Consider the following 26,823-nt stretch of genomic DNA (forward strand, 5'->3'; position numbering starts at 1 on the left):
AAGGTAACAGCGTTTCCATAACTAACGTAACTAAGACCTGTCGGGTCCCAGGGCCCTCTTCCCCTTCAATAACATTACCCACAGGCACACATGCAGTGCACATGCACCAGCCATTCAAAACCACAGACAGTAGACAACCACAGCCTAGTTATGTACTTTCCCCTTAATATTAGGGGAGGTGCTGGGAAATTCAGGGAAAGCGAACTGCCCACCTCATAAGGCGCTGGATATTACCATACCTTGAAAAGCTTAATGGGATCAGTCCAGTTGATGTCTGGACTTTCCCAGGGTTTGTAATCTTTATCTAGAATGCTCTTGGCAAACATATCCAAATAGAAGATAGCATAGTCTTCTGGAGCAAGGCCCTCATTCTGAAAAATCTTCATTAGTTCCAAGAAGGTGTCCAATGGGCCACAGATGTACACAACTGTGGAGAAAAAAGAAAGCAGATGATTATTTTACGTACATCTGGTAAACTGGCTTTGATGATGAAACTGGCCTGCCTAGGTATGGTGCTTAACATAGGTCATGTTAATTGCCATTTCCCACAGGTGAACAGCCAATAAGAAAATTCATAATCATTCAGATCCAAACCAGGAACCACAAGGAAATGCAATACCTAAATATGAGAAGTGTGTGTGTGCATGTGTGTGTACAGAACTGTGTATACAATCACATATTGTTGAATGCCATCTGCTTCATACTCCTGTCTGCAGACATTATTTCCATATGTTCCATTTGGAGAGGTACTGCTGCCAGTGTTGGGGCGGTCCCCCCATTTACAAGACATTTCCTCAAGTGTTAGACCACAGCCGACACAGACTGCTGTTCAGGGCCCAGCTGTCATCCATTCCAACTTACCATTAGCTCGTGTTGAGTCATGCCAAAGAGTCCTGCTGTCTCTTGGACAGAACCCAAAACAAATCAAGGAAAAAAGAAAATGCTCTCCAGTGTTACAGAATTAAGAAGGATTTTCTGGAGGCTTACAAAGCCCATCAAAGTGTTATTTATTTACTATGTATTTATTTGCTATTAATTTTTGTTACATTGGGAATGACTCAATCAAAACATGAAGCAGTCCAGCGTAAATTTGTCAGTCAAAATGTTAAGAGTGGTGTTGATTTTCCGTGGCTTTCATAACATGTTTTTTCCCGCTCTTTCCTGTTTTTGATAGTTAGGAACAGGCTCCTTTACACAACTTTTTTTCAATGTATTCCCCCATTTAAGAGACTTAATCCATCAACAAGAGCTACAAGGTTTCAAGATAACAGTTACTTGTTCAAAATTGATTGTTTTAATATTAGTGTTCTTTATGTATAAAATGTTATGTACCGTAGCAAAGTTTTCAAATCTTTCTTCGAATACAAATACCCATGATCTGTCTGATGGAAATTTTTTAGTTTGACCAGTTAACGTCATACAATGGTTGGCTCAGAAAGTCTGCCTTAGTGTGCTACACCAGTTCTTCATGAATGAATGTGGGCAACCATCTGCCCAGATTCTACAGTCAATGTAGTGCTTGAAGATTCTTTAAATATAATCATTTCTTACTTTAAAAAAAAGAGAAGCCAGCAGGCACTGTTCTTTAGTTCAACTGATGCAAGTTTGTGTGGCTTCAATGTGTACGCTTAAATAGCACATATACACTTATACAGGCACATCATGTCACATGTCACATAAGGGAGGCCTGTAGCGTAGTGGTTAAGGTAAATGACTGGGACACGCAGGTCAGTGGTTCTAATCCCGGTGTCGCCACAATAAGATCTGCACAGCTGTTGGGCCCTTGAGCATGGCCCTTAACCCTATATTGCTCCAGGGGAGGACTGGCTCCTGCTTAGTCTAATCAACAGTACGTCGCTCTGGATAAGAGTGTCTGCCAAATGCCAATAATGTAATGTTAAGCATTGCGTTTAACAGATTAACCGACCTTTTAAATAGTTCATTGCTAAACTAATTCCAGCTAAAGAATCATTATTACATTGCCTTATGCACAACAAAAAATACATCTGCGGTTTGTACAGTGTGAAATATGGATAAGATTTTATTACAAAAAATGATTAATTCTAGGTTGTGTGTTGGAAAACAAGAGAGCTGCTTTTCCACTGTTTTCTTTGCTCTTATAGTGCAGGCCCAAGAGCAGATTTAATGGTCTCATAAACTTGTATGGAAAATAATGATAATTCATGTTTCTAACATTGTTGTGGCTGGTCATCTAGTTAGCTAGATGTGTTAAGGGCTTGAACATTTCTATCAATATAGTAAATGATTCCAAAGGCAAAATGAATTCATTAATTCCTTATATTATTATTCCAAAACTAGTTAAATAAATTTGATGTGACAAAACTGAAAGATGATATTCTCCTCAAGTCATAAGATATAAAACCTTAATTATATGAACTAGTTATATGAATTAATTTAGGTGATGCTGGATAGCATTATTTTGGAATACTGTTGGTTTAGCTGCTAAGTAGCTTGTTTAATAAATTTTACTGACAGGATGTTCAAATGCTATAATGCTTTCCCTCTAATTTGTTGTCAATCTTTCTTATTTTATAGAAAATAGCTGAAAATATTCTTGCATGGTATCCTACTCATTTCCAGGGGGAATGATGGACTGATAATGAAATGGCATTAACTGAGAGTTTAGGGGAAGAAAAACTATTCCAAGTGATATCCATAAATATATAATGTGTGAATAAGCTGAAAAACGTTATTTAACATCAGACGTGAAATATAGTATTTAAATGCTACTTCTTTAATGCAACACAACATAGTGTTCCAAAGCCCTACATGTAATTTTCAAATTATAAGTAGAACCCGGTGAACTTTCAAAATAAACTTGCTCTTCTGCCAAAAAAATGAAAATAAATAAAGAAAATCACATGAAGCAGTTATTTAGCAAATTAAACAAAAAGAAAATCTGGCTTTGAACCCCTTAAAAGCATTTGTGAACTCACAGGGCACTCTACCTGATAGTTAAAAAGCAATGACCCAGCATGACATACACAGCTCTTTGTTACCCAAAACAAACATTATCGAAAATCACTTTAGTTCAAACTGCTTATCAACAAGACCTGTCACTGGCGTTTGCCCGACCGCCATGGTTAAGAAAATTGCTCACTTGTCCCTGACAAATGACTACTGTTATTAATGTTCTTCAGTGATTGTGTGAATACAAAATGGCCAGACCCACACATCAGTGATTTGTCTGTTACTGTGATGCCCATTTATGATGGTTCTTTGCACCTGGCATGTTTACTACCCTTTACTACCCCAAAGAAAAACCTAGAATCCATTATTATTTCCATTCACTTTTTCCCCCACCCATTAAAACTCCATGCACCATTTTATACCCACCACAGGGCTGTCAAATGCACACACTCATACCCTCTCATAAGAGAAAATGCAGCTACATTTGTTTCTCAAACCCCCTTGCTAATATTTTGTTATACGTTTTAGTTACTGCATCATGAATTGGAAGCCAATTATCTTTTTAGAGAATATCTTATATAGGGAAAATACTTTATAGAGTCACTTGACTGAACTGATTACAAAACTCAGATCAATGTACAGCTTGTTTCTTATTGCACAATGACTGGCTAACACTCACTAAATGTTTTACTTTTAAAGGACACTACATACAGTATATGTTAAAACAAACTGTGTTTTTTTTTTTACTGAACCCACGTGAAAGTCCACTACCATAAAAAACCAGCATCCTGCACTCTACATTTCCCCTTACATTATACCTCCTTTCCCACATGAAGAGTTGGTTATCTTTTCAAATTGAACACATTAACATGGACTGGAAAATTGAATTCAGTACTGCAATATGCGTCATTTGGAACTAGTGAAACTACATTTAAGAATGAGTGCTATGGTATCAAGGCCCTGTTTTAGTAAGCAGGTCAGTATTTCCAGGATTTGGCCCAAAAGATAGAGGCCAGCAGCTGTGGCAACACTGACAGAACTGAGCACTGAGGTTATCTCCAGCTGATCTCCTCAAGGGATAAGAGTGAATGGGAGCCCTTGCCAAAACTGCAAGCCTCAGGCAAGTTCTGGCAGAAAAACAAGCTCACATGACCCTGCAATGGCAGATACATGTCTGTAAGTAATTTGAATCTGTAATGGAAGCCTTCTCTGATTCCGGGGCTGGTCTTAAAATGTCAACAATTAATAAGAAAAAAGATGTAAAACTGGTTAATGGAGAACTATTGTAAATGTGCATATCTTTATGTCAATCAAATCCCCAGTTATTTGAATGTTATAAAGTGAGATGCCCTTCCACATATTCCATTCATATTTCAAAAACATACCCTTGCCTTGCAATGATAACTCCAGCATAACATGTTAAATGTGACTTAGGTGTAATATCAAACATTACATTTTTTTCAAATCTTAAAATACTACATTAAGAACCAAACATAATTTAATAATACACCGAGATTGGAGACAGGTCTGTGCATTGAACAGTCAAACCAATCAATATAACAATTATATAACCATTCATCTGGAAGTGAGTCTGAGAGGAGTCAGTATTTTTAGTCAGTCAAACTTCTGCAGCTGTAACAGATAATTATTTTAAAGTCATATCATGATTGTACATGACAATGCAAAGTAAATCAACGACAACGACAGCTAATTACTCACTTGTGTTTAATTGCACATAGGTCCCTATCATCTGCGAGGATATCCCATAGTCGATGTCTTAGCATAGGCAGCTAGCTTTACTGGAATGAAGTACAGACTTGAAACACCAATACAGCAAACAGTTAAAAAGGTACCAGCGAGGGGTCATAAAATGTACTTTTTCCAAGGTCGTTTTTTGGGTTTACTGACTTGACCCATGCAGCCAAAAATTCAAGTAAACCATTCTCTGCATTTAGAGTTCCTCCTCCATCCACCACCACCCACTGTGTTTGCCTTCTCCAAGTGACTCTTCCCCCTCTTTTCCCCTCAATACAATGAACAATCACAGTAATCACACCTGTTTATCAACAATTCCCCATGTTTTCCTGCAGCTAATACGGACTCAAGCCAGTGCCTTCCGGTATTTACTATCTTTATCCTGTGCCTGATTTCAATCTCAGCTCCTACTCCAACAGACTCATAAACCAATCACTTGAAGTGATTTGAGAAATGTACTGGTGGAGAATGAGGGAAGCCTCCAGAATATATCGGCAATGGAGGAGGAAATAGTTGGACTGGAGTGTCCTATACTGTGATACAGCATATCAGCCTACAGCTTTATCAGCCAGTCCAGTTTCACTACCAGCAGTAATGGTGCTACCACTAGCCAGCTTCTAGTCTTATGGTAAAACTAGTGCATGTTTCTACATTTTTACATTTTAGTCATTTGGCAGAATATAGGCGGCACGGATGGTGCAGTGGGTAGCACTGCCGCCTCACAGCAAGGAGGTCCTGGGTTCGAATCCCCGTCGGCCGGGGCCTCTCTGTGCGGAGTTTGCATGTTCTCCCCGTGTCTGCGTGGGTTTCCTCCGGGTACTCCAGTTTCCTCCCACAGTCCAAAGACATGCAGGTTAGGCCGATTGGAGAGTCTAAATTGCCTGTAGGCATGAGTGTGTGAGTGAATGGTGCGTGTGCCCTGCGATGGACTGGCGACCTGTCCAGGGTGTATTCCTGCCTTTCGCCCAATGTATGCTGGGATAGGCTCCAGCCCCCTGCGACCCTGATCAGGATAAGCGGGTTCAGATAATGGATGGATGGATGGATGGATGGCAGAATATAGTACATAAATCATATCATCATACTTTGTCCTTCACTTGTCATTTAACACTGACAAATGAAGTCAAATACAAAATTCCTAAAAATAAATCATTTAGTTTAATGTTCAAGGCACAGCCACAGTTAATGACACTTACATGGCTGATGCTTGGCACTTCCAAGTAACTTTTCCTGTCTTTTATATAGTCACACCACCGCCCCGGGTTTCTCTTAAACGATATAAACCCCAATAGACATTCTTCTTTTATAATCCAAACACAGAACAAGTATGTTTGCACACCACAACATCCCAGTAAAATGTCAGCTCGATCGAAGTGGGAGTCATTCTAAAATACCAGCCAAGCGCAATTACAATACGATGCCAACACCCAAGTAAAGAGCAAGACAAAATAGATTTTGTTTTAAACAGCCTGGGGCATAAGAGATATGACAGATAAAAATGGTAGGTTAGGCCTTCACATTCAACAGTGGTCACAGTGTATGAATCAAAGGCTGGGTACCAAAAGAAGATATATACTATCGGTGACTTCTTTCAGAAAACATGACCTGTCTGGCAGAGGGAGAAGCCTGGAAAAAACACTAAAGATTATTCACTGGCTGGCTGGGGCATGTCAGAGGCATGGCAGGTCTGCAGGGTCATGCTCCTAAGTCCTCCTAAGAGGCATGCCTCACAGTCATAAATTATACTGTATATATGTTTTATATATATAATGAGCAAAGCCCACAAAATTATAAATGCTTCACAGGAGGGCATTGTACACTGTGACGGTACACGCAAAGCTTTATTTCAATACCGGAAAGTAAAGAAACAAAAATAAAAAAGCACCCAGCTGTTCTCAATGACACATGCAGAAGATGTGCCCAGAACAAAACTTGAGAAGTTGAGAACAAAATGTATTTCCCAAAAGTAATAAACAAGAAGAGTTCTCATCAAAGTCTAATTCAAATGGATCTACTAACTCTGTAGTACTCCTCCTCTAAATGAATAATAAAAAACAAGCAAAAGCCATGTAAAATATAAATAAATAAATAAATAAATAAATAGCAATCGTGACCAATTAGCAGCTGCCTCTGTTAAGTAACACATGTAAATACACAGCAGCAGTTCATCAGTAACACCCAAAGTCATTAACTACTTACATGCCTATTTAGCCTGTACAAGCAGTGCTTGACAATATTATAACAAACTGCAAAAAGCACGTCAGCGTAGTGAGTAATTTTGCCCAAATATATAAGATACAGGTAAGAAGCACAAGCATAACCTTCCATGAAACATCCATGTCTGCAAGTTAACAACATTTCTACAACTTCAACAACTTAACTCATTGGCCATATATTGCATGTATAAAGGGTTATTTACAAGGCTAACATTCCATTAGTAGAATTCACTGGCATATATAATACAATAACAAGAGATTCCAAACAAAAGACTTCTGCAAGCAAACAAAAAGAGAAAATAACTGCAAGACGGTTTCCAACTTATTGAATTTCACCACGGTATATTGTTAGAGAAACTGTTTGCAAGGAAAATTGGCTGAATTGACAATGGATGAGATACTCATAACAATGGTCTACAGATACAATTGGATAAATAACTGCAAATTTAGATAAAATAATATTGACAACAACTTATGTTTAAAAAGTTACAAGCCTAAAATCATGCTTCACAGACATGGCTGCAAGTAGTTGGATCTGTTTTACTTTTGGGTTGATTTACATTTTCTGGTCATGGTCCCTTTGTCAGACCTCACAGAAGTGTGGGTTCAGACATATGCCAGGACATTTGTGGCTAAAAACCTGGACTCTCATCTGCAAGCAAGCTCAAGCTTGGTTGCAAAAAAATACATTCTACCTTCACCATGATCCTAAGCGTGGATCGAAGTCTACAAGGACAGGATAAAGGAAGAAATAATTCAATGTTCTGGACAGGCCATTAAATAATTCTGGCAAAAGAGAAGATATACACCCAATTGCTAACGATCAATGGAGTACAACAATTTAAAAGAAAGAAGACTGAACACTCTTTAAATTAAATCATTTGACAAAATACAACCAATGCTTCTGCACAATGTGCCTTCAGCTTGATTTAGCTGCTGATGCCATGATTGGGAAAATACATAGACTATGTTAGTAAGTAGATAATTGGCATTGAGAATCTCCATTCAATAATTAATTTTATCTTGAATGAGGCTTAATCAGCATCTGAGAACCTGGCCCATTTTGTGGCACAAATTATTACAATACATGACGAGTTGACATATCCAAATCTCAGAAAATATTGAATATAACATCTTTTACATGAAGCATACAAAACTATTTAAACATACAATATGTTTTATTTATTGTTGATTTTGTTGTTGTTTACCTGGGGAATATTATGAATATGATGGATTTCATATGAAGGGCAATCAAATTGGTTCATGGCGTGAAAGATACAGGCTTAAAATGCTTAATCTCTTCAAGAATAGTAAAATGAGACTTAGGGGTGATTTGATTGAGGCTTTTAAATTCATAAAAGGGATTTAACAAAGTCAGCTGCATGAAGTGCTTCAGATTCAGTTATGTTAGTTGAACATACAGAGGGGGTATAAATGTAAATTATCCAAAGGTAAATTCCGCACAGACGTTATGAAGTATTTTTTCACACAGAGAGTAGTCACTGTGGAATAGCTTACAGGTCATGTAGTACAGGCAGAAACTCCAGACCAGGCTTGATACAGTGCAAGATACTACCTGGTTTTTAGGTGAACTAAGCACTAGGTACACTTTACTGGTGGGAGAATGGTGAGCATTGTTGGGCATAATGACATGGTCATTATTATGTTATGTTATAAGCTGGCAAAGTGCATCACAGTATTTAGTGTGAATATATGTCTTCAGTTCCTATGCTGTTTTATCCTGGTGTGTTGCTTGATTAACTGCAATTATTTATAATTGCAGTAATGTCATGGCTGTTACATTTATAATGAGTAGAAGGTATGATCCCACTGCAATGGGCAATATTGTATGGTACATTTTACAGTTGAAAACAGCTTTTGAGCTGTTGAGCTGTTGTGATGGACAGAATTTCCATGTTCTTATATTTGTTATAATCAACTGCAAATGTGTTTCTTTTCCAGTTCCTCCTCAAATATTATTCAGTGAAAAAGCTATAAGCAACTCACATTATGGCATTGTAAGAATTGCATTTAATGAGAATCAAAATACCAGTTTCACAGGAAAGGAAATACAATCCCCCGCCTCATGCCTTTGTGCCACCTAAAACCTTCCTCAATATAATTTAATTTTGGATCTTTAGAACCAGCTTTTCGCATTTGTTTGATTAATTGGGCTGACAGTATTACAGTTGTAAGTAATACTGTATATATTTTCAATATATAAATAGCAATGTTTTTCAAGAGGGCATTGTCCACTGTGGCAGTATACTGAAAGCTCTATGTCGATAAAGATCAAGATTTATTTTAAATAAAAAGCAGCCAGCTGTTCTTAATGACACATGCAGACAATGTGCCCAGAATTAGTTGACTTTGACCAACTCAAAGTATTTCCCAAAAGTAATAAACCCTGTAGGACTGTCAAATTCACATATATCTGGTAAATCTGGTTAAAGATTCCTGTAGCACTCCTCCTCTAAATGAATAATTAAAAACAAACAATTTCATATGGCCATTAAAGCACACTATGTGTAAACATAAATAGTTAGTTTATCCAAATACAACATTTTTCTCTGTTGAAGGTCAAAAAGATTGTATTGCGTCATTAGAATTTTAATAAGAGGCTATTTAGTTAATGCTCTTCCCAGATTAATACCAGTGATTAAGAGTGGTAGACAATTGATTAGACACCTGAGTTAATTTAATCTTAGATGTGTATATTATATTGTGTATGCTCCCAATTCCTTTATATTAACAGTATCTGTTAGAATTATTTTGGATTTATTACCATTATGTTTTATTATAAGTGGAAGACATACAAGATCATAACTTATTATTAGCAGGTTTTGTTTCGACTTGTTTCATATTTTAATGGAATATTATCCATTTCAGGGGAATCCAAAATATTTCCAATCTATCTTGTTCAAAAAACCCTAATGGTACAATTCAATATGAGGTTTTATTGTATTTTATTGTCTGTAGTACTTAAAATTGAATGGGTAGCCCTTTCATTTAGAACAGCAAACTTAAATACTGAATGAAATATGGGCCATACAAAAAGCTCTTAGGGTCATAACTGTGTTATGCAACTCATGTAGTCTACCTGCGTTCACTGTCTGTTGACATATAGTGGAATACTATGAATACTATGAATCTACCAAACCTCTTACATTTTTTACCTCTTTTTAATTATAGCCACTTGTCAGCCTTAAGTTTTAAACAAATAAGTAGTGAGTACAGATGAAACACTGATCTATGTGCACAAGATGTCCCCTTAAGAAACACAGAAACACAAAAACATACGGATTATTTTTAACAATGCCAATGACAAAAGGCTGAATGATAAATAGATGGATTATTGCCTCTAATGTAGGGAAATCAGTAGGCCGACTTGTCTCCAAATATTTCTACAAATGCTGGATTGAAGTAGGCTGTTTTATTTTGGCACAGATGGTCATAATACAGACAAGATTATTACATTTAAATTAGATTATTTTTTTTTTTTGCATTAATACAAAGTAGGCTATTGCGGCATCAAAGTCGACACGTAGACTACTACAGTATTTATAAACGAAATATTTCACAAATGAGCAATAATGTGCAGTCAACGTTAATACTGTTTCGTCCACCAGGAAAACTGCATTCGGTCGGAGCAAAAGGTTCAGCGCCACAGTTTATATTTACAGATCTAGCATTACGCAGTTAAAAATGCCAAATCGTGTTTCGTTTGGACACGCTCGAGCCCCTAAACTCGCTGTAGGAGCCACCATAAATAACTTGCCTTGAAGACAGTAAGCACAAGCAGGTGGTCAAAATCAATAAACAAAGTGCCAGACATTCCGTAAACGCACATTTTCTATGTGTTTCAGCAGTCTTTCGAGAAATATACAGGATTTAACATCGCTTTCGCTGTTGCTGTAAATTGCAAATCATCATCTTATTTCGGAGGTACTGGAAAAGATACAAAAATAAATAAAGCAACTTTTCAAGGCACAATATACATTAACATAACCTCGCCATAAAGCAGTACATTGGTTTGTATGATATGATATCCGTTTATAGGAATCACAAATATAGACTGTAGGCTATTTGCCTGTATCATGAAAGTGAATAAATAAATAAACAAATAAATATTTACAGAGATGTCATGACATTTCCATAGCTTTATGTAGGCCTATGCTATGTGCATCTGCCTATAAACAAGACTAGCCTATATCTCCACGCACAGAACGCGCTTGTGTGCGCGAGTACCAATACGTTGAAACTTACTTCTTCCGTTGGATTTCAATGAAGAAACCATTTCTTTATAATCGGAGCCCTTTTGGTCATCATAAGGGACGGCTTCGACTGTAACATTTTCACGACGCAAAACAAAGAAAACCCCCTCAGAGATGAAGTAATAGGGTCTATCATCCACTTTTAAGTCATAGAACAGCATAACTGCCCGAGTTGTCCAGTTGAAATGCGAGTGAAGGTAAAGGGTGAACTCCCCAAGTTTAGTTGTGGAGAGGCCCGTTCGTACCATAGTTCTATATTCCTCCTTTGTATCAAATCCAAATGCTGGTGCCCATGCAGTCACCAAAGGGAGCTTCCAATGGGTAACAAACCTTCCCACGGAGGCGACTGAATACACACAGCCAGGTCCAAAGAATGCATCTGGTTTCTCGTACAGTTTAGTATCCACAGCCATTATTTGAGCTTGACTTTCTGAACAACCAGTGCCGTGAGACTCTGTACTATGGTTGAGTAGGTTAATAGTATAGCCCTTCAAAAGTTTTCCATTTTTCATAATATCATCGTGGGCCATACGAATTGCCGGTAAAACTCTTGGAAATGCAAAAGAATATTTGACATGATTGTCTGGAAGCATCACTACCACGGTGACGTTCTTTCCCATTTCTGTTCGACACCTGGCCACAAAAAAGCACGTGAACACAACAAACAAACTATGTCCAAGATCCATCTTGCATCCCATTCAAATGAGTAGAAACAATGCCTATTCCAAGAAATAATACCAGGTAACGGAAACGGTGAGTTAATTTCTTGAATTCAATTATTATTCGATTTCTGTTTTTTAATCTCAAGAAAAATAAGAAGTGGTAGAAGAATCCATTTGTTGATCTCCTAAACAGTCCGGTAAATTTCCACAGTAGAATTCCTTCACTGCGCATTGACTTGAGCTCAGTTACTTCTGCTCCACGGGTCCACTCTGCGCGTGTGATAGCATCCATCCAGATCACTTCAACTTAAGAGATCAGCTCAGCCCCCAACACGTCATATTACGGGGGCACACGCTCAATGGGCCTATAGCGCCATCTGTTGGGAAACTTTAGGATAACGGTCGGCTTTAGTACCGGTTTCCAAAAAGGAAAAGGTCGAATACCTTTTAGAGTTTCAATTCAATTAAGACAACTTCATTTATCTGCCGGGGGAAATTAAGAAGTAGGCATAGCACACTATAAGTAAAATAAATAAATAAAACAAAAAATGAAAATATACATAATACACAATGTAATAATGTTGCCTCATCAGTTAGTGATTAGGAGTAAGAATGCACAGTTAAAATTAAGGATAAGAAAAAAGATAATGAAGAGGAAATATCAAGAATTCCTGTCAAGTGAGGGTAGGGCAGAGGTGGAGCTGGAATTTAGTATTCAGACAGCTTCCGATATAATGATGACCCTCCTATTGCTTCTGCAGCTTTGACAACACACACACCAGCCTGAATAAGCAGTTAAGTTATGTGTGTGTGAGTACTACAGTAATGTAGTAATTACAGTAATGTGTGAGGAGTCTTTAAGGATCTTATTTGCGTTTTTAAAAGTATGCTGGTTATACATACTAGATAGAGATCTTAGGGGATGACCTATGATTTTGGACACCAGTTCAGCAGTTGTCCGTCATTGAAGGATTTGAGATTGTTGGGGAGGGACTCATCACTACTTCCAGTGAAACAGACAGACCTGCAACCCACCACAGAATTCACAGCTGCCATGTTTTTAATCCCTTGCCAGGGTCCCCATGTTCAAATGTATGCTCACTTTTTATTGACTTGTCACTTTACTCAGAGAGATATGTTATTTCAGTCAGGTGTCAGGGAATATAGAAACACTCAACTGTTGCTGTAGCAAAACTCAGAATAAAAATTCAGCCAATAGCAGAAATTGCAGAGGGCATGTGATGTATTGCTTACAATTATGACTGGAGGAGAGCCATACACTTTGATTACCAAGAAAAATGAGGCAAATGGTATCTGGTAATGTACAGTATGAAACACAAAATGTACACATAAAAGACATATACTATATTTATTGTAAAGTAGTGAATTTAACAATTTAATTTGTGTATGTGTGCGTGAGTGCATATTTGTGTATGTGGTGAATTTTGCTACATTTCATTTTATTTTGTAAAAAAGATACTGTCCCAAAGGTATTTTACAGAGAAACAGGAAATAGGCTAGACTGAGTCAGAACTCCCAAAATGGGAAGAAAACAAATGCTTAAACAGTGGTGAAAAAAATCCCCGGTGAGATGAAATCTTGGTAAGAACGCTGTGTGTGTAACGCTCACAGCCAGAAACCCAAACACAGACCACAGTATTCCAAAAAAATTATTGTCTTTATTCAGTCCAAGGGTCAAAGCTAGTTAATCAGACACAGTGTCAAATCGAGAAGCAGAAGGGAAGTCACAAAAACAGTCCACAGGTCAAAATCCAGGAGATCAGAATGGCAGAGGTACAGAGGAGTACAGGGAGAGTCGTAAACAAAGAAAAGATCAAAACCAAAAATCACAAGCAACCAAAACCGAAGGGAATAAGCAAACTCGAAGTCAGGCAAAGGGTGTCTCAGGAATCTAAAAAATAACAGGCTTACAAATAATCGGCACTGAAATTGTGATCAACGTTCTGACAAAGGTGAAGACTTAGACTGGGGCTTATATACACAGAGGAATGAGACAACCTAGGCGGGGCATGGGAGTGAGGCCGTTCTAACAAATAGCCATCAGGTGAGAAACATGAAAGGGCAATCATACAATAATGAGGGAGGAACAAAGACTGGATTCATATAGACTCACATGTAATATAAACAGCTATGGATTGGGGAGTAGACAATTGCGCAGACTTAGAGAATGCAGTGATAGTTAGAGAACAGGTGTGAACACAATCAGAGATAGAACAGGGAGGTGGAGCTACAGAGCAGTGCAGAAATAGGGAGAATGTTAATATGTTAGTTACATTATTACATTACATTATTGGCATTTGGCAGACGTTCTTATCCAGAGCGACGTACAACAAAGTGCATACCCATAACCAGGGATAAGTTCGCTGAAAGACCCTAGAGGGAAGTACAATTTCAACTGCTATCTGTACAACAAAGAGAAGGACGAGGGCCCTTTTTTTTTTTTTTTTTTTTGAGAACAAAGAAACAAACAAACAGAGCAAAAGTGACCAAAGTTAACTATCCAAACACTGCTTACCTAGCCAACTAAAATACCGATACACAAAGCAAGTCACAGAGACAACAATTAAGGTTCACAGGGAGGTAGGGAGGGATGGGGAGAGGTGCTGCTTGAAGAGGTGTGTCTTCAGCTTGCGCTTGAAGGTGGGGAGAGATTCTACAGTTCTGACCTCAACGGGGAGTTCGTTCCACCACCGTGGAGCCAGAACAGACAGTAGTCGTGAGCGTGAGGTGGAGGTTCGGGGAGGGGGAGGTGCCAAGCGGCCTGTGGAGGCTGAACGAAGAGGTCTGGCAGGGGTGTAGGGTCTGATGATTTTTTGTAGATAAGCTGGGGAAGACCCTTTAACTGCTTGGAAGGCTAGCACCAATGTTTTGAATTTGATGCGAGCCATGACAGGCAGCCACTGGAGGGAAGTAAGCAGGGGGGTGACGTGTGAGTATCTGGGAAGGTTGAAGACCAGACGAGCTGCTGCATTCTGGATGAGTTGGAGGGGTCTGATGGCGGACGCTGGGAGGCCAGCCAAGAGGGAATTGCAGTAGTCCAGGCGGGACACAACCATCACTTGGACCAGGAGCTGGGTCAAGTAGGGGGTGAGAAAGGGGCAGATTCTCCGTATGTTGTATAGAAAGAACCTGCACGACCGGGTCACCGCCGCAATGTTCTCGGAGAGGGACAGTCTGCTGTCCATCACCACGCCGAGGTTCCTTGCACTGGGTGACGGCGTGAGTGTGGTATCCCCGAGGGAAATGGAGAGATCCAGATGGATCGTGATTAAACTATAAATACCCAAAACTAGTGGATGTTAGTTAGTTAGACAAACATATTAGTGTGTTAATATAATTAGTACTGTACAAATTCTATGTTAGTCGGGATTAGTAGATTAGTGCTATCTACAAACATGAATGGAGAGAAAGCAGGAGCAAGCAAAGCAAGTTGGAGAAGGAATCGTGGGAAACCGGAAAAATCGTGAAAACACCGGAATTGTGAATCACACAGACAGGGTAGTGACTCAGACTCAGAACTACGCAAAGACAGAGACATCACAGGGGAAGACGAGTGCAATGCACAATGAATGCAAACAGAAACCAGACACGGATATGAAAAATAATAAAGTTACAAAAACACAGAATAAACTAACAGACAGAATTGATTCAATCTGAAACTGAGTGATTTCTAGATATCATGTAGGACAGGATTGTTTCCTAATGTCTTCCTTTCTGTCACATCACAGGGAAAAGACCTGCCTCTTCCCCCCAAAGGCTTATTCCCCCCCCCCCCCCCCAATGATATTGGTAGGAACAAAATTGCTGTGTTGGGTAGTATGAGCAACGTTAGTCTGTAGTCTGTCATAGTATGAAGTTTATTTTTCTTCATGTACATTATATCATCTGCTTGTTAATTCTATTTTATTCACTGTTTACTTGTTATTTACTTGTTTTTCATAATAATATCCTTCTAGCTTCAACTCTAACATTAATATAATTCAAACGGTGAAACTCTGATATATCAATTTCAATCAATAAATTCCAGATTTACAGGAGATGAAGATGCAGTTGAGGGTGAATGTCTGCTGACATAATATAGACTGGAAATTTTGAGGTGTAGTTTAGATTAATATCAAACAAAGAAGAACATTGCCTATATTAATGAAACCACTGACGTGTATTTACATACGTGTGTAGGCGGAGCAGATACGAAAAAATATTTTTAAAGCACCTTAAACATCACTTTATTCTTTCCTCTATGAAAAATTGCAGGGTTGATGACGTAATCGGGCGGAACTAACAGGGGAACTATGCTTCTAACTACAGGTCAAGAGCTGTAGTTCCACCCACACAAATCTGCGATAGCGTTGCGTCCGAACTACGGTTTTCAGGAACACCAAATCGTCTTACGACTGTTCTTCATATGGAGCATGCGACAATAGTTAGACAACGACGGTTTTGGGAAACGCACCCCTTGCACAGGAAAGTTAGGTTCATAATTATCTCAGCAATTCAATTGTTCTCCACTAGGTGGTACCAGATACGCTAAAACTCAGGGATATTTACAAGGCGCGGACCTTCGCTAATCCAATCCGTTTAGTTTAGACGTTCTATTTTACAATACTTTATTTTTTATTTGTATAAAACAGTATAAATGTACTTCAGGTGTTTATTGTCAACATTCCCGATGAGAATGTTCCAAAATAATGCTTTATTTGTAATTTAGAGTGCAGTCGTTTATTTATGTAGTTAATACATACAGCAAGAGTGTAAACAAGGAGCTGTATTTAATTCTGATTTTCTATTAATGAATGCAAGAACCTCTGGAATTAAATACATTTTCACAGCATGTGTTTTTAATCTTTTTAATATTTGGAAGCTATTGCATGCATCAAGTGAAGCTATTGCACCATCAGCTGAATAAATGAATGAATGAATGAATGAATGAATATATTCATCCAGCACTTTCATGTTGCACTTGTATCTTAATCAGGCTGAGAGCTCAGAGGGACTTAGAGTGCAGTCACTTATATTTGGGAAAACTGTGGAAGTCTCCAGGTAGATTCACTCACAGGGGAAGCCCTGTCTGGTCAGATGAAGTTGATCTCTCTGTTGTACTGGGGCTATGGGTAATAGTTGGCTCTGCTTGCCAATTGCCTTGTTTTGAGCTCCCTGACAATCAACTTAAGATAATAAGGACAGGAATTATATTGCATTTTCTTCATCAAGACTTATTTCTTCCTCTCTTTCTCCTTGTTCTTCTTCTCTTTATTTCTCTTAAAACTGAGATAGTGCCTTCTTAGCCAATTCCACCTTCTTTGAATTATTATGACGGGGTGCAGTGTTTGGCATGATCCCTGTAATTAGGTCAGGTAAAAATAAAGCTGCATAAGACACCTAGATATCTGCTAGGATAAGTGTAACTGCTAATACTACTGCACATACAACTTTTACAACAGCTATATCTATATCTATATATACCACTTGTTACTACAATAACCGCTATTCTACCACTATAGTACCACTGCTGCTGAAACTGTATGCCAGTTTGTTTCATTACGTCAGCCATCACAGTGCTCCAACCATCTGTAAACCCCTTCCTTTACCCAGTACCTGGGAGTGTTTGGATGCTAGGCCAGCTTTCACATCTCATTCCAACAGGAACACATATGCAGGTGGGAAGAGAAGCTAAAAAGACAATCAAGTACTTAGACAAAACCTAAACCAATAGTGCTGCCCTTAACTATGTTGGGGAAAAGAGGCGGTGGTGTGTCGCCACCTTCAGCAGCAGTGCTTATTGATCCCAAGAATGGGAAATCTTTCCCTTTCCTTTACACTACCTGTATAAAGAATAGACAACAGGAAAATATATATTGACAGTACATTTACATATACCATGTGGGGCAGCAATAAACGTTGCCCTAAACATTTGTTACATTTGAGTGCAGTGTTAGCAGGCTATCACATTGGAAACAGGTAGATGGTGCTAGATACCTGGGAGTTAACACCCAGTTAACACCTAATAGCCGCAGAAGCAGGGGCAGAAGCGCTTCATATAGACTGATTGACAGTTTCTTAATGTTCATGTCCATATACAGTGGCTTCAGTATTCAGACCCCTACACTTTTTGCACACCATGTTGTAGATTTCATTTTAAATGGATCTGTTTGGTCCATCAATCAACACTCAATAACACATAATGACAGTTAAAATCTTTTGGGTAAATTTATGAAATCAAAAACGGATCTCTAATTTATATGAGTATTTAGACCCTTAATTCAGTATTTTGTAGAAGCCCCTTCGGAAGTTATTACAGCCTCTAGTCATCTTGTCTCTACAAGTTTTTCACAGCTGTATTTGGGCAGTTTATCACATTCTTCCAGGCAGATCCTCTCAAACTCCATCCGATTGGATGGGAAGTGTCTGTGAACTGCCATCTTCAGGTCTCTCCAGAGATGGCTGCATTCATCCTTTCCTCAATCCAGTCTCCCTGTTCATGCCACTGAGAAGCACCCCCATAGCATGATGCCGCCACCATGTGTCACCGTATGGATGGTGTTCACCAGACATAGTGCTTGGAGTAATGCCCAAACAGTTACATTTGTGTCTCAGACCAGAGAGTCCTTTAAATTCCAATTGGGCTGTCATATGCCATTTACTAGAGTGGTTTACATCTAGCCACTCTACCATAAAGGCCTAATTGATGGAGCTGCCATTGTTAGAGTGACTGTTGGGTTCTTTATCATCTCCCTGACCAAGGCCCTTCTTGCCCAGGCCCAGTTACTCGGTTTGGCTGGAGGAAGAGTCTCGGAAGAGTCCTGGTGGACTTCTTCAATTTCACAATTATTGAGGCCACTTTGCTCCTGGGAACACTCAAAGCTTGATAAATTGTTTTATATCCTTGGCCTGATCTATGCCTCGTTACAATTTTATCATGGCAGTCTACCAAGTTCTTTGGACTCCATGGCTTGGTTTTTGTCCTGAGATGCATTGTGGCACTTTATATACACAGGTGTGTGCCTTTCTAAACTATGTCCAATCGATTCAATATACCACAGGTGGACTCCAATCAAGGATAATTAAAGCAAACAGGATGCACCTGACCGCAATTTTGGAATGTGATAGCAAAGGGTCTGAATACTAAAATAAATGAGATTTCAGTTTTTGATTTTTTATACATTTTCAAAAAATTCTAAAAACGTTTTCACTTTGTCATAATACATTATTGACTTCCGATTGATTGGCAAAAATGACCATTTAATTTAAATCCGAATTTATTTTATTTACTAGGGACAGTGCACATTAATCAACAGTTTCAGTTTTCACATCAATGTAAACACGCCAGAGCTAGCTAATGAGCTCATTTTCATCTGCAGTCCCTAGCCTGCATGTCTCTGGACTGTGGGAGGAAACTGGAGTACCTGCAGGAGATCTACACAGACACAGAGAGAACATGCAAACACAGAAAGTACTGGGCGGGGCTCAAACCCACAACCCTCTTGTTGTGAGGCACCAGTGTTACCCACTGTGCCACCGTGCTGTCTGAATACTTTGTGAAGCCAAGAAAGCACAATAATGGAGATAATGAAGGCTGAGGAATGAGAGGCATTGTAAGGACGTTTTTCTAAAGATTGAAATATTTACAAAAGAGTAGAATCTGGCCCAATGGGTGGGTTATCCGCCTGAGCCTAAAATTTTATTAGGCTATTATACACTATTTTACCTCCTGTAGCCTATGTTTTCAATCATCCTTTATTCTTCTATTTACCAATATCAGGTATTTGAAAATGTCCCTAGTCTAAGAAGCCCTCACTATTTTGATATGAATGTAGCCAACTGTAATGGTTAGGCTATCACATAGTTTTCGAGTGGATAACCTTACCATATTTTGAAGAACCGGTTTTTTTTTAACCAGTTTTCTATAGCTAATGCTAGTGAATGGGTTTGTCGATATCTACAGTAGGTAGCGCACAGTAGACCTACTAGTGTAACTACGATTGTTTAGGTCTAATATAAAGTATTCACTTATTTCGCCAAATTAAAACACTGCCGCCAATGTTATGTGTGGTAGCCTTCTAACTTCTTCGGAGTAGAAAAGCGTTTGTCATCAGGACCCATACAGAAAAAATCCAACAAGCCTGTGTAGTACTTCATCAGGCCATGCCGTGAACGTCATTATCCTATGACCAGCGAGGCTGTGCAGTCCTGAAGCGGAAACCCCTCCCGAATTCTGACTCCGGTACTCTTCATCGAGCTAGAGAAAAGAGAGATATCAGCCGAATACAAACAAGGCATCAGGAAACTAGGAGGAAAAAAACTGCATACCACTGACTAAAACGAGTGAGTGCACGCTATAATTGGAAATACTCTGTTTAATCTTCCGTTTCAAAGGACTTGCTAGCTGTAACATTGTGCACCATTTCTTTGCCAGGCTTTTCTCTTTCTTTCTTTTCCTTTTTTTTTTTTTTTTTTTTGCTGAAACGGCCATCCGACATTAGGGGTAAAGATGACTAGCTAACGTTAGGTAGCTAGCGCAGAACAAGATTACCAATCAAATGATTATTTTTGTCTGATCGCTTTCTAATCTTCTGTGGTAAGTACATATAGGCTGTGTGTAATGAAGTAGGATATGGTAATTATTTTGCTAATAACAGCGAATTTGCAGCGATTGCGATGTTGATTGTGGAGCTAGCTAAGTTCAGCTAACATGCGAAAGGCTTGGAGAACTTTAGGCGATTAAGCTATGCTTAGACTGCTCAACGTTGCGAATGTTGTCACATCTAGGTGTAGTTGCTCGCTTAAATACCGCAACTTCAAGAAGCAAATGAACTGTTTTGCCCGTGACAGTTTACACGCAAGTTTTCTCTATTTGTAAACCGTAAAATGTAACATCTAGAGATAGACTTACGTTACTCCGTTAATAATGCCCAGGTCACTTATTGGCTAGCCACATCCTCCTGTCTAACGAAAGGGGTTGAATCAAATTAAGTTGATGCAAGAATAAACCAGCTGTTAGGCCCATTTTTAACTTGTAACGAATACAGTTTGAAAGTTTGTTTTGCTCTTAGTATCTTCATGCGTTCCTGCTTTATCAGTTACAATATAGAAGGTTGTGTTCTCGTGTCGTGTTTATTGTTTTAGGCACGTTCAACTGCCAGTTGATTGTCATGTAGATTGTATTCACTATTTCTGCGAGGATCATATTCAGGTTATTGTTATTAAATACTATGGGCTGTTTTGTGGTGTTGTGGGTCGCCATGTTAGAAGGGGCGGGAGTTGAGGGGCGCAATTATGTCTGACGCGGATTCTGGGGCTGGTGATATAGTGCTTTCTTCGGACTCAGACTCTTCCCGTCGTGTCATGCAAGTGGGTCGCACCCTCCCTGTCCGCTAAATGTGTGTGTTTTTTTAAAACCATTGTTACGGTTTAGCTCTAAAGGTATTCTGCATGCTATGATGACACGTTTGTCATCATAGTGACAGCTAGCCTAGGAACTGAATGCATTGTTCATAGAATGCATTGTGCATAGAATGTCCCTCCAATCAATTTATACATTTACATTTACATAACTATACATATACATAACTAACTTACATTGAGTTCAGTAAATGGGAGCTGTAGCAATTAATTTGATCAGTAACTAAAGTCTGATACAAAAGTCTAAAGAATTATACAGAATATTGTTAATTAACATAGTTAAAATACAGTGTCCCAGGGGCCATGTAGGCTAAGGCAGTAAGAGCAGTCGTCTGGCAGTCGGAGGGTTGACGGTTCGATCCCCCACCCGGGCTGTGTCGAAGTGTCCCTGAGCAAGACACCTAACTCCCAAATGCTCCTGACAAGCTGGTCGGCGCCTTGCATGGCAGCCAATCGTGTGTCTATGAATGGGTGATTGAGAAGCATCAATTGTACAGCGCTTTGGATAAAGGCGCTATATAAATGCCAACCATTTACCATTTACCATGGTAAATAAATAAAATAAAATAAATCCATATGCTTACATATTAACATGGGTAGGCTGGCTGAAGTCTCAAAAGGATGTTGCATCTATTGTTTATGTCTGTGTGCATTCAGACATACGGTTAATATCCAAGGAGTTTGCTCTGCATTACACATAGCCTGCACTAAAAAGGCCAAAACTAGAGAGGTGAGGATATGTGCATTCAGTTTCAAATGAACGTGTTTCTTTAATAATGTGACCATTTGTACATGACACTGTACTTTGCAAGATTATTTTCTTTAGGACTGGCTGTAACACTGCAACACTCATTTCCTTGTTATTTTTCTTTTGTGGCATTAATTCAGTACTTGGGGCAGTAGGAAAGGCACATTTATTTGGAGTGACATTATTTAGAGGATATTGCTTTGCTCTTGTTAAATGGTTAAGTATTTGACCATTGCCTTTTCTTGGTGAGTTCCTGAACTCATAAGTTTCTTCTGTTCTTGAATAAGCGAACAAGAACCAGATTATTGAGGTAGCTATAGGATCATTTGTATATGTAAGGAACTCCTGTAACTGAAATGAAAATGTAATATAATAGAATTTTGCTAATGCTAATGTTAGCACTTTCACTTTCACACCACATTATAACTGGGTACACATGTCCTTACTGTGAAAATAATTTGGTTAATAAAGGGGGCAAATAATTTGCTTTTAGGTATAAGCAGAGTTCTGTTTAAGTCTGTGGTGGACTGAGTGAGCGCAAGACCTTCCAAAGCTACTGAGCTTAATAAAGAATAGGGAAATTCCTCTGGGAGACTGTCGAGATGTGGTATTCAAATTGCAGTACCCCCACAGAGCCGTTCTGTTGCACACAGCAAATCCTTGTTTAGCTAAACTCCCACTGACACGTTCCTTCATCTCGCTAATTGTGTGGCGGCGCGAGAAAGCGCTCCACTGAAGGCCAATCACACTGACAGGTCTGCATGCTCTGAGTGTGTTGTCATACACAGTGAAAACCACAGGTTGCAGTCAATGATACGCAATGCTACAGAACACAATTATTACGAGGTTAAAGAAGCTAAATAGGGGAATTATAAATCTTAATATGAGTCGTAATTCTGTTTGAAAAATAATGGAAAAAAAGGTTTTCTAAACGTATCCAAAAAGAATAAAAAGTATAGTAGTGCTGTAAAACATTTTTATAACATTGATATAACCATATAACCTGGAAAGGGCATACATTTCAAAGGTGCAGGTTTACTGTGTAGAGCAGTGGTCTCCAACCCTGGTCCTGGAGAGCTACTGGGTCTGCTGGGTTTTGTTTTCACCTTAAAATCAGCACCCTGCTGAGACCCGGGTAAACAGGTGAGCTGAGTTAACTGTGTAATCAACGGCTCTAATTGATTAATTAAGCGCAGAGTAACAACAAAAACCAGCAGACCCTGTAGCTCTCCAGGACCAGGGTTGGAGACCACTGGTGTAGAGGATATTCAAGGTGTTGACAGCTCAGTGATGGCTTAAGGTCACATTTACCCATCATACCATTGGCTATTTATTGGAACTTGTAGGGACTCTAGTTACTGAACTTTGGCACTTTGTGGCCAACACATTAATTCTCCAGAAATGCAAAAGGCATGACCTTATCGTTGCTCTAAGTCCAAGGGTAGAAATGCATACTAAACAATGTGGGTTTTATGTTTTTATGGGTGCTTTAATAACTAGAATGCAAACCATGGCCTACTATTGTTATACTGCATTGTGCATGTTTAGTGTAGATCAGTTTTATCTGTTGGCCAGAATCACTACGGCGATGTAATACCCTCTTCCATTGATGGGGAGAAGTACATTTATATTATATAAGCAGTTGTTTTAAATGGGACTGTGTGCTGCTTCTGCGTAATTAAACACACCCTGACCTTTGGGGGATATCGTTTTTTTTTTTTTTGGTGTTTAATGTCTTAAATCAGGGTGACCTGCACTTTTTTTTTGCTCATGGGACAAATGATTGTTTTCTGTGAAATGAGCATACTACTTTTGAATAGCGTCGTTTCAGTTATGAAAGTGTGTGCCATGTATTTCTAAAGGGGATTTGATGGTTCTGAAATGTCTCAGACTCTATTGGCTGTGCCTTCCACCAAAGAGCCCTGTAAATAGGCCTATATGAGAGAAAAACATGAATCGGTTTTTTGACTACTGTTGGAACAGTCTTTGCTCATCATGTTAACTATTAACTATTCAAATATTATTTTCAGGCGATTTTTTAAGGTTTTAAGTACTTTGAATGACACCACTGACACTGCTGTTCTGTAGACCAACCAGTAAATGGTTCTTGTAGTGGAAAGAATGAACAATTCAGAAGCTTGTATGTTGATTATGGTAATTAAAATCCAGTGAACATTAACTCGCTTTTTTTCCCCCAGTAACATGCCAGGTGAAACCCTGAGTCTGACCTTTTTAGTTCTTCTGTTATCCACCGTACTGCATAGCAAAGACCTTTGGGGTGTCTTCACATGATCATTCCTTTACAAGGTGGAACAAGTTGTGGCATCAGTGAGTTTAAAAGACTCTCAGAAATGCCCTGCATTCACAAAGTGGGTGGCATCTGTTGACAGTTGTCTTTTAATTCTGCAGTAAGTACAGACCATTTGCTTCGATATCCATCGGTGCAATATAGTACTCTGTCCCCAGAAAGCAACATTATTATGATTATTATTATATACTTTTGTCTAGTCATAACGACAAAATTATGTATAAAACGTAAGTGTAAAATAAACCAAAAAATAATGTATAAACATTTAATCAAAAGGGCTGCATGTGCTTTGGCTTCCCTGAGGTCTTCAATCTAAGACACATCATTCTGTGCAAAATCAGACCCAGATCAATCATTTTGAAAGTTGGCATACATTTCTCTGGTTAAAAATAGAAGTGTACTTACATTGGATATGTAAGTTAGCCTGATTGCAGTTTATTACTGAAGATGTACCTGCGTGAACAGGGCTCGTAGGGAAGCCATTTTGGTCAAATATCATATGTTCAGTGTGTTATGGTGCAGCTATATGTAAGAAGAAAAAAATGAAGGCACAATACTGTTTACAACTTCCCTTTCCTGAAGGCCATTTTCTGGGAAGCTGTGCTGTCAGTGATATTATGCTTTCATTCGTCAGCTAAAGCAGGTGATGACAGAAAGATGTGAACAATAAGGATGGCCCGTGAGTAAAGTGTTTTGCTTTTTTTAAGATATTGGCATACTGCTCCCAACCTTTATTACACAAAGAGTTAGAAAAAAAAGTCAGATCAATCATTCTTGAAAGGTAGATCGGTTTTTGCACTGAAAAAAAGAGAAATCTAGCTACTTTAGGTGCTTGTCTGGAGCTTGAAGTAATCACTCAAGCTCCAGACAAGAACCTTATATTCGATATTCATGTCAGATTTACTATTTAAGTGCAAAATCCCAGGAGGATGTAATTTGTTGGGCACATGTCATTGTTTTCCTCCCTTTTGTTGCCCAGTTAAATCTCTTCATGTATGTGTATGCCTATGGGTGAACCTGTTAAAACAGGGTGGAGATTTTGTAAATTAGAGATGCTTTAATTGTACATCTTCCAAAAAAAAAAACTTTTACTGCTCACATTTAACATTAGAATGTTATATTTGTTGCGGCAGAAATATAATTTTTATGTGATAGAAGGGCTTTTCCTCATGGCTTTCAATCTGTCTGGCATGCCTAGTAATCTAAATTAGTTGTATTACCCAGAGTGCACTCATGAGTTGTGTAGAAACAATATTTTAATGCAATTTTAATGTCATCACATCTTGAAGATTCTAATCTCTCATCACAATACCAACATCATGAGATGAGATGTCATTTTTCATTGTCTGAGTAAAAATGTCCTTTTGTATGTCTGCAGGGCACAGGTGAAGAAAGTCAGCCAAGAACCCCATCAGACTATCATTTGTAGACTGTCATTCGCCTTGAAAATAGGCTTCAATACTGGAAGGGAGAAAGTGCCTGCAACCTCCACATCTTCTTTAGAGTTTTAACTTATACAGAAATTGTCAGTCTGTTCGTGTGTATGTTCGTGCGACGAACGGCTGCAAGAAATGCGTCAGCATATCTGACTAATCAAACTCTTCACAGTCAGATTCACATTTCTGCCATGCAAATTGCCTGGTCTTGGGTACAAGCATCAATTTGACTTGTGACAACTTACCCCAAACTCATTGAGACATCTTGCCCCAAACTGATGTCTGCTTAACATAGGACTGCAGCTAAAGTACTTTATTCTCTCCTCCGCTCAGTATTAGTACAAAAATATAATTTTGAACATTCACACCTAAAGAAGTTTTATTACATAATGTAATTTTTAGCTGTCTTTTACTTTTGAAGGTAAAAAAAAAAATAAGAAAACTGTCCTCAGCTCATTGAGAACATGAAGTCATACAAAATATGTATTCAGTTTTGATGTAGTGCTTCTACTGTGGGAGGGATACACAGTGTGACTACTTAGCCATGTGTCATCTTACCCCGCTTTCCCCTACTTTTTAAATGATGTTCAGAGGTCATGCACTTTAATGTCGTAAAAAAGGGAAGTATGTAGAGCTACTCTAATCTAGTTCTGTTCGTAAGTATTGTCCCTTGAGTACTTCATATCTTTGAGTGTATGTACATCTTTTTACATTTGCATATGCCTGTGTAGTCTCTCAGGCATTTTGACTTAGCAAGTTTTTAAGAGTATGCTTGTTTCACGTGTTTGCTCTAAATCTAAATTTTCCTACCTGTATCAGAATTCTACTGTATTTGGTTCCTGTTCAGATTCTCTAGCCTGAGCTCTGGGAGGCAATGTTTTTGAGGAAGTCACTTTGGTCACTTTCACTCCCACTCGATTGAATCCTGAATGTCAGCTGTGCTGTTTCTAGCTAAAGCTGTGGGTGGCAAAATGCTACTTTTTGAATTCCTATGCCTGTGATCACTTCCTCTGACCCAGAATCAGTCTGAGTAAACGTGTCTCTTTTTGTATTGTGACCCCGGTGTCCATCTC

The 26,823-nt window shown here is 38.7% G+C and overlaps 2 protein-coding genes across 2 annotated transcripts in view; one reads left to right on the forward strand and one right to left on the reverse strand.

The window, feature by feature from the left end:
• npr2 (natriuretic peptide receptor 2) overlaps positions 1-12,103 on the reverse strand; it is a 66,704-nt gene extending 54,601 nt beyond the window's left edge. The window contains exons 1-2 of the mRNA XM_061263110.1: positions 11,169-12,103; positions 240-427 (exon numbers count right to left, since the gene is read on the reverse strand). Coding sequence (XP_061119094.1) covers positions 240-427; positions 11,169-11,874 — 894 coding nt within the window. The 5' untranslated portion in view covers positions 11,875-12,103. The remainder of the gene's footprint in view (positions 1-239; positions 428-11,168) is intronic.
• Positions 12,104-20,058: 7,955 nt separating this feature from the next.
• The window catches only part of fer (fer (fps/fes related) tyrosine kinase), a 77,965-nt gene continuing 71,200 nt past the window's right edge, over positions 20,059-26,823 (forward strand). The window contains exon 1 of the mRNA XM_061263217.1: positions 20,059-20,181. The gene's annotated coding sequence lies outside the window, so the exon portion shown is untranslated. The remainder of the gene's footprint in view (positions 20,182-26,823) is intronic.

This window comes from Conger conger, chromosome 12, assembly GCF_963514075.1.
Source record: "Conger conger chromosome 12, fConCon1.1, whole genome shotgun sequence".
Lineage (NCBI taxonomy): Eukaryota > Metazoa > Chordata > Actinopteri > Anguilliformes > Congridae > Conger > Conger conger.